General features: G+C 51.6%; 1 protein-coding gene across 2 annotated transcripts in view; it reads left to right on the top strand.

Annotated features, from left to right (window-relative positions):
* The window catches only part of CRY2 (cryptochrome circadian regulator 2), a 36191-nt gene extending 21890 nt beyond the window's left edge, over positions 1–14301 (top strand). For both annotated transcript variants that reach the window (XM_004763173.3, XM_004763174.3), the window contains 5 exons: positions 231–382; positions 702–904; positions 1222–1314; positions 2479–2620; positions 12016–14301. In XM_004763173.3, the coding sequence (XP_004763230.3) occupies positions 231–382; positions 702–904; positions 1222–1314; positions 2479–2618 (588 nt within the window). In that variant the 3' untranslated portion in view covers positions 2619–2620; positions 12016–14301. The remainder of the gene's footprint in view (positions 1–230; positions 383–701; positions 905–1221; positions 1315–2478; positions 2621–12015) is intronic.
* The last annotated feature ends 993 nt before the right edge of the window (positions 14302–15294 follow it).

Genomic DNA, 15294 nt, shown 5'->3' with positions numbered 1-15294 from the left:
TCAGGGGAAGCAGGCCCATACCCTCTCATCAGGCCCAGCAAGGGTAGCCCTCTTCTGGCCTGGGGCATGGGGTGGGATCCCTGGATCCAGGGGATCCCCTCCAGATCCCTCTTGTCTTATCAGCAGGAGGGCTTTGGCTCTCTTTCCTCCATGGGGCGTGTGGTAACTTGGGGAGAACCCTAGCAGTAGGTCCCCATCGAGGCTGACTGTCCCACCCTCTCCCCATCTAGGTATTTGATGAGCTGCTCCTCGATGCGGATTTCAGTGTGAACGCAGGCAGCTGGATGTGGCTGTCCTGCAGTGCTTTCTTCCAGCAGTTCTTTCACTGCTACTGCCCTGTGGGCTTTGGCCGCCGCACGGACCCCAGTGGGGACTACATCAGGTAAGGATGCAGTCCAGGCTGTCTGGCTCCTGGCTGCTGGGACCAGCTCCTAAGATAAGATAGTCTTGGCGGGGGGCGCATGGGTGGCTCAGTCCTTAAGTGTCTGCGTTCGGCTCAGGTCACGATCCCAGCATCCTGGGATCGACTCAGCAGGAAGCCTGCCTCTCCCTCTCCCTCTCCTACTCCCCGTGCTTGTGTTCCCTCTCTCTCTGTCTTTGTCAAATAAATAAATAAAATCTTTAAAAAGTAAAACGTAGATACCTGTGTCCTTTGAAGGAAAGTCACAGCATGCTGACCCGCTGTCCAATGCGTGTTTCAGGCGCTACCTGCCCATATTGAAAGGGTTCCCCTCTCGATACATCTATGAGCCCTGGAATGCCCCTGAGTCCATTCAGAAGGCAGCCAAGTGCATCATTGGTGTGGACTACCCCCGGCCCATCGTCAACCACGCTGAGACCAGCCGGCTCAACATCGAGCGAATGAAGCAGATTTACCAGCAGCTGTCCCGCTACCGGGGACTCTGTAAGGAGCCACTACTCCCACCCCCATCCCCTCCCTCACTTAAGGGACGCTCCTGTGGGCTCAGCGGGGATTTCCAGGTCCTTCCTGCAGAGGGAGACCAAGTACTCTCTTCTCAGCTATTAAGTTAAGGGGTGCAGGGCACTCCAGGCTGGGCTGCATCAGGCCTCTCTCAAGTGTGGCGGGTGGGAAGAAGTGGAACCTCAGCGTCATGGCCCAGCACCCCCTGTCCCCCGCCGCCCATCCTGTCTTCAGATGCCCTATGGCTCTCTGCATTCCCATGAGATGACGTTCTGATTGCTCCCCTGCCTCTCCCCCAGGTCTGCTGGCATCTGTCCCTTCCTGTGTGGAAGACCTCAACAACTCGGTGGCAGAGCCCAGCTCGAGCCAGACTGGGAGCATGAGCAGTGCAGGTGAGTAGCAGCTGGCCTCCTGTGGCCTGTGTCCGTCCGGAGACCACCGCAGAACTAGAGTCACGGGGGCCTGAGGACAAAGGCTGGAATGAATCTATGCCCCATGTACAGAGCTTATCGTCCACTGGGGAGAGACAAATAGTAAAGGAACTGTGCAAGATCATTTCCGATAACACGTGCTTTGGGGGAAATAAAATTGAACAATCTGATGTGAGAGGCGCTGGGGAAGGGGGACTCCCTCAGGTACTTCAGATCGGAGCGGTCAGGGAACGCCCGTCTCAGCCGCGACCCAAGTGCCGAGCAGAACCCGGCTTTCCGGGAACTGGGAGAAGAGCATTCCAGGCAAAGGGAGTAGCAGGGAGAGACCAGAGACATGCAAGGAACAGAAAGGGAAGCCAGGGTGGCCGGCCTGTCTCAAGGGAGGAGTCAGAGTGAGACGAGGACAAGCTGTGGCAGGAGTGGCGTCCCCGGGCTCTGCGTGGGTGAGGGGAGGAGTGTCGTCAGTGCCCTAAGAAGGCACAGCCTGGTGGTCAGCAGGGTGGAGGTGCGAGGCTTTGATCTAGGTTTTCAGAAGCTCACTCTGCCTGCTGTGTGGAGGGGACAGTGTGGGCAGGAGCGAGGACAGGGAGGCTAGAAAGGCGGCAGCCGTTCTTGTCCAGGCAGGAGGTGGCGGCACAGCCTGGTGGTGGTGCCGAATTCTTTGCCTCCCAACAGCCTCCCACCCCGCCCCACAGCCCGCCCCAGCTCTGGGCTAAGTATCAGTAAGGTGAAACCGGGAAGACCTCCTGGGTTTCTGCAGCTTGCCCAGCCAGGCCGGCTCCGCAGAGGAGGTGCTGCCTCAGGAGGCTGAGCCAGCATCCTGGGGGCAATGCCTGACCTTGGAAGCAAGGGCAGCAGACAAACCAAATCTGTCTCTGGCCTGGAGCCCGTGGGGCTTGGGCCCCAGAACTGGCCCTACTGCCAGCATGCTGGGTTATGCTCTCCTTAGACATTTCAGGGCAAGGTCACTGCTGGAAGGAAGGCTGAGGGGCAGGCCTGTGAAGCAACATGTGGGCACGGCTTCGATGCAGGCTCCCGGCTCGGAAAAGAGCTGCCACTGCCCAGTTTTGGGTCATCTTGGCTTTAGTCACAGTCCGTTTGACACTTTGACTTGCTTCCCTACAGGCCCAAGACCACTCCCCAGTGGCCCAGCGTCCCCCAAACGCAAGCTGGAAGCAGCCGAGGAACCACCGGGTGAAGAACTCAGCAAACGGGCCAGGGTGGCAGAGTTGCCCTCCCCAGAGCTGCCGAGCAGGGATGTCTGAGAGTGAGTGACAGCAGCTTAGAGGCACCTTTGGGAAGGAAGGTGGGAACGGGTTTGGAGCTGAAGGTTAAAACCCAGCAAATTAGATTAAAACCTGGTAGGGATTGCATGATTTTTTTCCTTTGGATTTCAACTTTAAATTTCTACCATTCTGACTTCCATACTTTTAAATTTTAAAAAGGATGTTTGAAAGTAAAGCCTTTTTATTTTTTTTACCAACTAAGGGAAAGAGAATAGTTTTTGACTCTTTCTACTTATCAAAGTGAGTGAGATCCAACAAAAAGAAAGTAGAGCCCAGGAGGTAAAGCTGTGGGAGAATCAGCCCCGTGGCAGGGTCTGAAGAGGCTCCTGGGCCCTCTGCCACCACGGACAGGCTGCGTCCCTGTGCGCTGCGGGGAGGCCCAGCCCCAGCTGAGGACCAGTAGGGTCTGGCTGCCCATCATCAGCGCCTCTTAAAGCCACTCCTTCATTCCCACCTTCCACATGGCCTCAGCTCTGGGCTTCCGTGTCAGCACTCAGCTTTCTTGGAAGCCCCCTGAATGTCATGAAAAAACAAAAATAAAACCTGGCTCCTTCCACAGAGCAGGAAGGGACTTTCTTGCCTTTCTTGGGGAAGTATAAATCCCTCTTCTCTTTGAGTCATCATCTCAGGTGTTCCTTATGCGCCGTGCCTGTGTCACTGGACTGGAGAGTGATTTTTTTTCTCTGTGGAACCAATTACTTCTTTTTTCCCAGCCCTTCCATTTCAGGGCTAGGCAGGGCCATCTGGTTTGAGCGTCTGTGCTTGAGTGCTGTGTTTGACACTCGTGCCCTTTACCCTGCTAGGCTCTGTGTGCTAGACGTTGCTCACTGATTTGTACTGGCTTGTTCTAGAAGCACTGGCAGCCTTAGATACTACTTAGACACTACCAGATAGTATCTCAGGTGCTACTCTCTTTGTTAACTCTTAGCTCTGTGATACTAAGCAAAGTTTATTCTCTCTTATAAATCTGGAGCTTGCCAGGCTGGTACTCCGACTTTCAGGCGAGAAGATCCAAGAATAGAGAGGGTAAATGTCTGGGTCAGGGTTGCTCAGGAAGCCGACGGCATCCAAGTCAGAATGAAATTGTCGCCAGCAGGTGTGTGAGGAGGGACCATGAGCATATAAGATGTGTTATGATCCCCATCCACAAGCATTTAACAGTCTCCTTAGAAAAGAATACAAATAATTTATGATTCCTAGGCAGCACACGCTTCCCACAGGCCGGCTGTTGGTAGGTTGGGGTGATCACGGAACAGGACACAGACCTTTACACTTAGGGCTGAGAGGTGAGTTGGATTTAGGCCACAAGGAGGGCATTTCAGACAAGAAAAATAGCTTCAGGGTCACATGATCTTTCATAAATTCCTTAACCGCTATGAGATTTCATTTCCTCACCTCTAAATTCCGTGGTCATAAAGGTTCAACTATTAAATAGATCTGTCAGGTAGGAATGTGTGGGGCCATCAGGAGTGGCAGAGCTGCCTGCTGTGGCTCAAGCAAGTAGGGATTTATTTTTCTTTCTAACCAGAGGCCCTGAGGTGGGCATTGCGTGGTGGCTCAGCAATGTCAGAGCCCTTTTTTTTGCGCTTCTCTTGCTTCATGGTCTCAAGGTGGCTGCCACAGCCTCAGCCATCAGTTCCTCAAGAAAGAAAGAGGAAGCAAGAAAGAAAAGGAATAGCAGAGACAGCTGCACTCATTCGTCAGTAAACACACCTGCGGTTTTTGAGCACAGTTTGCTAGACACTGTCGTGCTTACTGGGATATTGAGACATGCCGAACAAGGCTGACAAGGGCCTTCCGTCTTGGATGCATCTTGGTGGAGGAGACAGACAAGGAACAAAGTCAAGAGGCTCTACATGATATGAAAAAAATTAAAGTTGGTAAGAAGATAGAAAGTAAAGGTTGGGGCGTAGTGAGGGTTGCAATTTTATATTAAGAAGATTATCAGGAGATGCCTCTCTTCCTCTTTATGAAGAAAATAAAAGCTTTCCCAGAGGGGCACCTGGGTGGCTCAGTGGGTTAAGCCTCTGCCTTCAGCTCAGGTCATGATCTCAGGGTCCTGGGATCGAGTCCCGCATCTGGCTCTGCTCCACAGGGAGCCTATGTCCTCCTCTCTCTCTCTCTGCCTGCCTCTCTGCCTACTTGTGATCTCTCTGTATCAAATAAATAAACAAAATATTTTAAAAAAAGAAAGAAAGAAAGAAAGAAAAGCTTTCCCAGAATACCACTTCCCCAGCTTTTCACATTGGTCTCATGACTCCAGACTAAGAAATCCACGCCCAGTGTGGAAAGTGAGCATTTGGATTGTCAGGATTGGTTTAGACCATTGGTTTTCCAACTTGAGTGAGCCGTAGAATCCCCTAGAGGATTTGTTAAACCACAGATTGCTGGGCCCCACTCCCAGAGCTTCTGATTTAGTAGGTCTGGGGTGAGGCCTGAGAATTTGCATTTCTAACAAGTTCCCAGCAGCTGATGATGCTGCCATTCTGGGACTGAACTCTGAGAGTCACTGACTTAGACCAATCATGACTCATTGTCTGTGTTAGGCCCATGAGCCACTGCTAGGTTTTGGTAGTGATGAAGTGTGGATACTGGTAGACCGCTAACAGTGTCTAGGTAACATACAAGACAGTTAGCCCAATGCCTGGCTCATAAGCTCACAAGTATCCACTATTACTATTATAGATACTGTTATCATTATTATTTTAGAAGAACAGAAGACTACTGTTGGGTTGGATCAGGAAGGGTCCTAAATGTCAGGCGAGTGAATCCTTGGTATACTCTGGATGCCAGGGGACATTTTGGAACAGGAGAGTGAAGTGATCAAACTGGCATTTTTGGAGGCGTTAGTCTGGGGCCTGCAGAGGAAACGGTGGCAGTGTGGGAGCCGGCTGATGAGAGGCGATAGCCGTGACCCCAAATGAAAACATGACAAGGGTGCAGAAGTCAGCTGTCTCTGGCCTTGCCCTCCAGGAAATTATTCTTTGGCCTATTAGGATCTTAAGGTCTGATTCTCAAGGTTTACTATGCCCTTCATCATGGCTCATTGCTCAGAAGTGGGAGCCAGGAGGCCAGAGGACAAGACAGACTGGAGAGGAAGGCACATGTTCTTTGGAAACCCTGCAAGAAGAGAGGACACTGGGGTCTCACTGTCCACCGCTGGTAGTGCCTGGTCCTCAGTGTCCAGCATCCCCATCCGCAAAATAGTGACAATAGCACCTCATCTGGGCACCTGGGTAGCTCAGTGGGTTAAGCCTCTGCCTTCAGCTCAGGTCATGATCTCAGGGTCCTGGGATTGAGTCCCACATTGGGCTCTCTGCTTAGCAGGGAGCCTGCTTCCCCCTCTCTCTCTGCCTGTTTCTCTGCCTACTTGTGATCTCCCTGTCAAATAAATAAAATCTTAAAAAAAAAAAAAAAAAAAAACAAAACAAAAACCAGCACCTCGTCACCTGCCCTGCCCATCGAACATACCTGGCAGGGGAAGCAAGTGTAAAACCATACATTCAAAGCCTTTGAACAAGTAAAATGCACCAGGGAGATGAAATCATGTTCCCGTCTTGCCCACGTTTCTCAGGGCATCTTGGATTATATTATTGTTAATGTCAGTGAGAGGCAGCCCTCTGGGCTGAGTAGGCCACACAGCTGTGCCCACATGGCCTGCGCTGACACTACGTTATACTGAGAAGACTTGCCCCATTTCCCGTCTTCTCTTGGTCATTTTTAGTTGTGTGTCCTGGAGCAGGGTACTTAGCCTTTCGAAGAGACGCTGTCAGGTATCTGTAAAGTGGGACTACTCAGTCTTGACCAGCCTGAAGGCTCCATCCTGAACCTTCTGAGGCCCCGTTCAGCTCTGAGCTCTATCGTTTTGTGGTTCTGTTATTTCTAATGCTTCAGACCTGTGGCAGTTCGCAGGGCAGACAATGATTTACAGTGTAAAACACGCCCTGATATCAGTAGGTTTCACGTTTACCTAAAACCCACACTGATGTCTGTTCTGCATCTGGTTTTATTGTACAATGTTCACTAAACTGAAAAATAAGCCAGCCCCCAAATAGCTGTTGCAGAGGCTTTACCATAAGCCCCAAAGCTGCTGACTGCCCAGCATTCCATTAGCCTCCAATTGTGTCCAGATTTTTCTTATTGGTCCAAACATTTTACCATGGGGAACCAGGTCACGTGAGCCATTTACCCATCGGCTGGTGCACAGCGATCTGTTGAGAGAAGCCCCACTGAATACAAAAGGCTCCTGACAGAGGATCGCCCCTCCCATTCCCTCCCCTGCCCACAGTTCACCAGAGCTGGGTTAGCCCTGGAGCTTCACTGCCGAAAGCCTGACCCCTGCACTCTCCTTGTCGTTTTGGCACTTCTTCCGTTGTGTGTCCCTCTTTGGAGGAAGCACTGTGTGTGAAAGGCAGCGGGCAGTCTGAAACGCTACACAGTGGAAGACAGTGCAATGGCCGGGCTGCCCGCCCAGATCAGCCAGTGCGCGGCGGTCCTGCTGCTCACTGCCCGGGAGCCTTTGCCTGCCGAGTTGCCACCCCTCTGCTTCTCACCCTGGAAATGAGAAGTTGGGATGCGGGCGGGCCGTGTCCCTTTGCACTCCCCACCTCTGTCCCTGCAGTGGCTGCCGGTTGACTGACGTCCCCTCCCTGTTGCTGTAGGATTTGTATGGTGCGGGGAGGGACAGTGTGTCGTTGACATGAGGAATGAGACAGAGCTGAGAGCCCAGCTTTGTACCCCATCCTGGCCCGTCTGGGCCCAGCTGCACCTCTGTTCTTCCCCATTTCTAACTTGGGAGTCTGTAGCAAACCTTCTGCCCCTGTCAAGCTCGGGGACACTGAGACTTGGTTACAGGCTCCAAACGAAGTTTCCACCCACCTTATCTGCTGAGGCAAACTCCAGCATGCGCTTCACGCACACCCGTTCCGGGCTAGGATCGGGGGCAGGACGGCCTCACAGACTGGGCTTTCTTGTTCGCATCTGGCACACAGGTTGGAGGGCATGTAGCCCTAACACTGGGTACACCGAGGGGGACACCATTAAGTCACTTTGTGTTCCAGCAGCTGCTTCTGGGGTTGCTGTATTTAACGACAGGTTGAAAGATTCGGGCAATTGAGAGATTGATTTTTCAGCACATGTTTTATGAGTTGATTTTTCCCTTGTTGCCTCCCCCAAGCTGTTCTTCCCTTTCTCTTAGTGTTGCTGTCATCACTTTCCTACAGGGCCTCATTGCTTTCCCCAGTCCCTTTTTTTCTGCAGACTTATGCTCTGGCTTGAGAACAAGAGCACGAGGAACTGTCTAGTTACCTGCCGATCAAGCAGCTTGAGGAACTAGTTGACTAGTTTGACTAACTTTGACTAACTTTGTGGACAAGAACAAGCTGGTTCTTCCAAACCATGCTGTTCTGTATTTGTGGTTTTGAACCCATCACAGAGGGACTTGGGTCACTGGGCCATATCTGTGGCCACACACTGCCACCCCCTTCCTGAGCCTGCCGCATAGCATAGTATCGCCCAAGTCAACATGGGTGTGAAGTGTTAGCCTTAGAGCCATGTGGCTGCTTAAATTCTGTTTTGTTTTTTGTGGGGTTTTTTTTGGAAGATTTTATTTATTTATTGGATAGAGAGAGCACACAAACAGGAGGGACAGGGAGAGCAGACTCCCTGCTGAGCAGAGAGCCCGATGTGGGGCTCGATCCCAGGACTCTGAGACCATGAACGGAGCTGAAGGCAGATGCTTAACTGACTGAGCCACCCAGGCGCCCCAAGTTCTCAGTTCAGGCGTTTGTTGTCATCCTTTGGAAAATGTTGGAATTGTGATGCAGAATAATTGAGCTGACAAATGCATTGCTCGGGTTTTAGATGTGGGGGCGACAGGGTACATATTAGGCTCTCGTAGTGACTGGAGTACCCGCCCGTTACCAGTGTATGCCAGATAGAAAAGGGAAGTGTTGCACACGAAAGAACATAGCCTCTTGATTATCATACTTTAAAGTACATGAGAATCATTATAAGCCCAATTCTAATTCAGCAAATGCCATCAACAGATTGTATGCTGGGTCATTTTCACTGTGGGGTGTAAAAAAAATCACCAAGACAGTTGACAGGCAAAGCATATTAGAAAATAATCTTATAAATTTGATTAAAAGTGCTCACAAAGTCACCTGATTCACAGTGTTTTCTATATATGTAGTGGCCTGGGAAGTCTTAGGCCATCCCCCAAGAAAACATAATGAAAACGAGTAGCTAAGAAGAGAAAGGATTTTTGATGCTTTTTGGTAAAAAGACCTTCTAAGCATTTGAATTAAACCAGTCCCTGAAAAGGGCATTTTTAACCGAAAGCAAGCCACTACTGTTAGCAAGCACATGGATCCATTATTCATGTGATCTCAGGAGTGAAGGCAGGGCTCGTGTCCTCTCTTCCACAAAGGCCCCACAGACCCCGGACAGCCACCATAGAGAGCCATTGCCCAATGAAGTAAGTGCGCATCTCCTCCCTTGTAGGGTCAAGAGGGAGAGGGAGCCTGGAAATCAGTCCCTTAACACATACCCAGTATCACCTTCTGTTGCTAAGCCCTGGCTCCATAAGCAACAATCAGAAGCACTTAGAGACAAGTTTGCCAGAAGCTATGAAGATCACTGGCTACAATTAAACAGTTTGCCTACACAATTAGGCTGCCAGGTGTTTGATCAGAGAATCTGGGAAAGAGGAGGCTTTCTCTCTCCTTAGTTACAAAGACGTCCTTGCTTCAAATTCTAGATCAGTCCTGTCAGATCTACCATGGATGCCACAAGTGTGATTTTAAATTTCTAGTAACTACATTGAGGAATAAGTGAAATTAATTTAGTAATACATTTTTTCCAGCCATACATAGGCATTGGTTTGCAAACCGTATTGGGGTTACCTGTGCTTGGGAGAGTCAGATAAAGGATGGAAGCCCTCCCCAGAAAGTTGGAGCTACTCACACAGGAGAATGTGCGCCGACCTTCAAGGCCCTCATGGATCGCCCCTTAAGCCTATCCTTGGACCCAAAAAAAGTCCAAGAACCCCAGAGTAAGAGCTAGTGTTCTAAGGAATTTGTATGCACTCTATATCTTCCCCCATCCCAAAAGGTGGAGAAAACACAAGAAACAGAGGTATTGGGAAGAGGACCCTCTCCAGTCGTGAAATTTGCAGTTTCAGAAGGAAAGTCATCTCTGGCTTAACGGGGGTCAGAGCGAGACCCGTGTGTAAAATATATATCACATCCTGTCTCAGTAAACATATGTATGCTTTAGAAAGTGACCCATTTATTTATAGGTAAAACATGGCTAGCTGATTATTATGGTACAAGCTTAAAGGAAAAATTTATTGAAATAATACTTACATTAGGGGCCCCTGTGTTGCTCAGTGGGTAAAGCCTCTGCCTTCGGCTCAGGTCATGATCCCAGGGTCCTGGGATCGAGCGCCACATCAGGCTCTCTGCTCAGCGAGGAGTCTGCTTCCCCCTCTCTCTGCCTGCCTCTCTGCCTACTTGTGATCTCTGTCTGTCAAATAAATAAATAAAATCTTTAAAAAAAGAAAACAATACATATATTAAAGAATGAGGCTCTCAGTACTAACCCAATCAGGTACCTGCCCTTTAGTTTGCTCTTCGTTTTCTTTCCCTAGCCTCCAGATAACTTACCATCATCCAGGTACAGTGTTCTTCGGAATCACATTTGTCTTCAAAGGGTTGCACGTGTCCGGAGACTGATTTTGAATCTCTGGCTCCAGTGTCTGTGACCCTGCGGAGCGCGTTCCCTCTTCTCTTAAATTCTGAACTTCCGTTCATGTTGCTCGGATGTGTAGTGGCCTTCGTGCCACCATGTGAAGTTCCATTTTGTGTCCTCTGGAAGTCTGGATGAGCAGTGCTGTGATAGATTGCTTCGTGGTGAAAATACGGGTGTTGGCATCTGTCCTGGGTTTCCTGGCTTGGCTTGGTGACTTTTGATGCTGTCATCCTGGGCCACTTGTCCTGTCTACCTTCTGTTTTCTCATCTGTATAGCTAGAGGCCATATCTTTAGGATTAACAGGATCACGAGCTGTTTGAGTTTGCGAGTGCGGTCAGAATAAGGTGCCACCACCGACAGGGGGGCTTCAACAACAGAAGTCTGTTCTCTCGCAGTTCTGAGGGCTCTGCACCTGAGAGCAAGGTGCTGGCTCGTCGCTTCCCCTGAGGCCTCTCTCCTTGGCTTGCAGACGGTTGCCTTCTTCCTGTGAATGCCTGTGTCCTAATCCCTCTTGTTATAAGGTCACCAGCCATACGGGATTGGGGCCTACCCTAATCACCTCACTTTAACTTAATTACCTCATTAAAGACCCTTTCTCCAAATACAGTCACATTATGTGGCACTGGGGGTTAGGCCTTTAACATATGAATTCGGGGGGGGGGACACAATTCAGCCATAATACAACTGTATAGGGGTGCCGGGGGGCTCAGTCGGTTAAGTGTCTGCCTTCGACTCAGGTCATGATCCCAGGGTCCTGGGATCGAGCCTGCATCAGGCTCCCTGCTTAGCTTCTCCCTCTCCCTCTGCTGCTCCCCCTGCTTGTGCTCTGTCTTCCTCTCTCTCTGTCAAATATATTAATAAAATCCTTTTTAAAAATACAACTGTATAGTGCCTGACTGCATTAGGTACAGTGAGCCTTAGTATCATCTGCCTCACATCATTTAAACGTACAAACCTTTACTGGAACCCCTCAGGTGTCTGTACCCTCTGAGATACACTAGACCTATTTAAACAGGCAACCCAGCATTGTGACTGGCCTGCCCTGTCCTCTGTTCTCAGACATGAGGCCATTTCATCCCTCTGCTCCAAATTCAGGATGTTATAAATATTTAAAATGACTCCTCCTTGTGTCTCCGTGATACCCACCCCCCAGGTCTTCTCACACAGCGCCCAGGGTTCTTTGATCTCTATGTGGAAATTTGCTTACCTGCCGGTTCTAAACTCGGTCATTGCCCTCATCTTCCAATTCCCGGCCCCCGCTGGCTTCTCTTCTGCTGTTTGTTTTCTGAGTGTCTCTGGCAGCAGCCACTGTGCCTTGATTTGAAAACTGCCCTTGTCCTGTCAGAGTGCCCATCACCCCGGCCTGCGGGGAGTCCCTGTGACCTTCTCCTCCTCCTCTCCTGCCCTGAGCCCTGGAGCCAAGGAGGCGCCGAGGGTCTGCAGGGAGAGCTTGTCCGTGCACTGCCTCCGAGGGGGCGGTGTTCCGACCCCTGCAGCGCACCCCAGGCTCTTCCTGGTTCGCAGTCTGAGTGTCCTCAAAGAAGCAGCCAGAGGAGTTTGTGTCCCTGAGCCACCGAGCAGCCGCCCTGAACGCTCCCTTTTGCACTTGTTTTTGTCTTTCAGCGGCAGCACTGTAGCTCCGTGAGCGAAGCCTGGGAGCCCGAGCAGCCGCCACGGCAGCAGAGTGCAACCTGCAGAAAAGCTGATCACCGACGGAGACTAGACTGAGCGAACATGTGTGCTTGTGTGTACGCGTGTGCGGGGAAGGAGTGGTGTGCGTGTTTGCGTGTGCATGCATCTGTTTACACTCTCGTGATTCTGAGCACGGCTTGGGCTGGAGGAGCACGTGTAGCAGCTTCACCTCAGCCTCCAGACGCCAGGCTAGAGGTCATGGCAGTGACTTTCAGCCAAACCTGTCCCTGGGAGCCAGCTACCTTGTCTGAATAGGAGAGTAGTAGGACCCTAGCTGGGACTCGGGCACCTGCTCCACCCCACCCTGACCCTGAGCCCTTCCTCCCTCTCTCATCACATCGGACTGAAGAGCAGGAGGACGACATTGCTGGCTTTTGTCCAGAGCATGGGATTCTAGAAGCAGCCAGGACCCTGCTGAGTTCCTGCTTTATGACGCGGGTGGTTGGGCAGGCTGGAGGGGACAGATGCTCTCCAGATACAGTCACCTGGTCTGGCTTCTTTCTCATCTTAAAATTTCCTGCCACCGGGTCCTCCAGAGTTCTCCTCGGGCATCTGGGACTGAACCTGAGGCTGTAAATAGATCTGGAAACATGCTGCCATCCCAGGGAGGTACACCCAGATACCGGACTCATGGGCCATACCCATGGTACTGTAGACGCTAGCCCCAAAAGTGCCCACCTTTCTGGAGCTGAAAACCTAAAGTTAGGAATTGAATTGCAGCTTTTACTGTTCCTGCCTCAGAAGCTGAGAGCCAGCCGCAGAACTGACTGTGGAGACTCGGTGCCTCCACAAGGAGGAGGCAGGTTCCTGGTGAGAAAGCCCCCTGGTTCCTCCAGCCACACTGCAGTGCTGCATGAGGTCAGCTGACACCCAGCCAGGGGAGCCATTCTGTCCCGTGGTCTGTAGGCTTCTGGGGAATGCCTGGGACTGGTCCACATCCAAGATCCTGTGTCAGCTCTGCCAGTGGCCGGATACCAAGGACCCCGGCAGGTGGACTCGGGGGAACTGCCAGAGACAGTTGAGAAATGTCCGAGCAGAGCTCTCAGCCAGCACACCGACCCTTCCAGATGCAGCCGGTGGGAGGTTTGACCCAGAGAAGCCAAGGCCTTGCATTCCAGGACTGGCCTGGCTCCCACCTCAGCCCTCCCACTGTTAAAGGCCTGTGTTGAGGACATAATGAAAAGGACTGTGTGGTCAGCTACAGCCAGTCTTCCTTCCACCCTGTGGCCTGCACGTGAGCCACAATGTGTGTGTGTGTGTGTGTGTGTGTGTGTGTACAGGTGCGTGTATAACTGAGAGGCTGATTTCTCTTTGGATTTTGTCCTCATGTGTAACATTAAGCTGGCCTCCGGGCCTTTTCCTCTCTACCTCCCTGTGACCTTTCCCAGCCTCATAGCTGTTAACTCCCTTGGCCCTTGCCCTGTCCCTCTCTGTCCTCCTCTGTCCTCAGACCAGAACCCTGGGGTCAGGCCTTTGTTCCCTCAGCTGTCCAGCGCGTTGACAGGCTCCTTCCTGAGATGTCCTCAGGTTTTCTCAGCCGGAGAGCTGCCTTCCAAGTCCCCCTGTTGTATGTGTGTCACCCTCACTAGAAATGTCCCATAATCGTGGGGGAAGCAGAGCCCAGGTGATGGTGTGTATTCAGAGCGTTGAGTAGGGGTCTTCTCTGTTCCTCCAGCCCCAGCCTAGAGGAAGGAGAATTGGGGGCTATTGCCAGAAGGGGAGTAGAGCGAGCCTGGAAGGGCTGTTCTGAGGGATCGGGAACGCCAGAGGGCTTGGGCCCAGAGTCGGTATTTGTTCAGCAGCACCTTCAAATACCAGGATGTTTCCCTTCTCCTGCCTATTAGATGACAGCCCTCTTGCCCGAGGTACAAGTTGGTGGGACCACCTCCCCCTGCTTCACCATCCCTGGCAAGCTGGCCCATTCCCAGCAGAACAGAGTGGTCCCCTCCCAGAGCTGGGAGGGCCGGGGTAAGGGGAGGGTGCATCCAGTGGCCCAGAGCTCCACGACGGCTTTGTGCCTCCCCTCTTCTAGCCCAAGTGTCCCCGGGGCTGCCACAGAACATTGACCCAAATCCTAATCCAAGGGCCAGCATGGGGAAGAGATGGTCGCAGACAAAATGCACTTTACAGAGATTTCTTACTACTGGGAAGGTGCGTTTCTCCCACAGTTTGTGAATATTCACGTGTTTCATAAATGTCTGATCCTGTCTGAGCAAAGCTGTGTTGTTGTCAATCTGTGGGAGATCTGGGAACCAGGAGTCAGTAAGGCTGAGCCTGAGTGAAGCCTTCTACCAGACCATCTTGCTTCCGCAGGAACCAGGAGCTTCTCACCCCTCCTCAGACTTGGCAGGGAGGAGAGGGATGGGTAGAGATGGGGGGAAGCTGGAGGCCCGTAGGTGAGCAGGCAGGTCAGACTAGTGGCAGCTCCAGAGCTTAGCCGGAGTTGGGGTGGGGGTAGGGGTGGTGTTCAGTCAGCCAGAATGGTACAGAGCACTCCAGGCCCAGGATGAGGTTTCTGAGTTCTATCCTGCAGTGACTCAGCCTCTCGGGCCACCTAAAGCCCCAGGGCCAAAGCTCAGTGAGTGGCAGGGTTCTCTCCAGGCTCCCAAGCCATCGTTTATCTCAACTCAGCCACTTAAGCACTGCGTGGTGGGGCGGGCACGCAAGCGGCCAGTGCTGAGTCTGGATGATGGAGCTCTGCCCACAGCCAAGCCCAGGGCCCGGATGCTGGCTTTGTCTCATGCCATCTGTCTGGAGAGTGGCCTCTCTGCAGGGGATGTGGGCTTTTCTATGGTAGTTTCTAACCTTGGACTCCTGGAAGAGTTTTGTTAGCTCACACCACACTCCAACTTCATGTGGGCAGCAGCTCAGACAGGGCCCAAGAATACACAAATTGCTCTACACACAGTGAAAAGGGGGGAAAGGGAGGAACTTGGCCCTGGGATTCATCTCATTCTTAGCTCCGCTTTGAAGTTCCTTCCTACCAAGACCTGGACCTGTCCTTCCCTCTCTCCCTTCTGGCTCCTCTCTAATGTGGTTTTGGCTTTGCCTCAGGAGCTACAATAGCTTTGTTCTTGAGCAGAAGATTCTAGAAAATGGAGTTGTCCTACACACACACACACACACACACACGCACACTTCTCACCTAAGGATGCTCCTAGTTGAGGCAAGCACACACTCTTAAGCAACAATTATTAGCCACAATGTCAA

The sequence above is a fragment of the Mustela putorius genome, unplaced genomic scaffold (assembly GCF_011764305.1).
Source record: "Mustela putorius furo isolate JIRA1106 unplaced genomic scaffold, ASM1176430v1.1 tig00003859_pilon_pilon_pilon, whole genome shotgun sequence".
In the NCBI taxonomy this organism is placed as follows: domain Eukaryota; kingdom Metazoa; phylum Chordata; class Mammalia; order Carnivora; family Mustelidae; genus Mustela; species Mustela putorius.
This window is presented reverse-complemented; position numbering and strand designations above follow the sequence as displayed.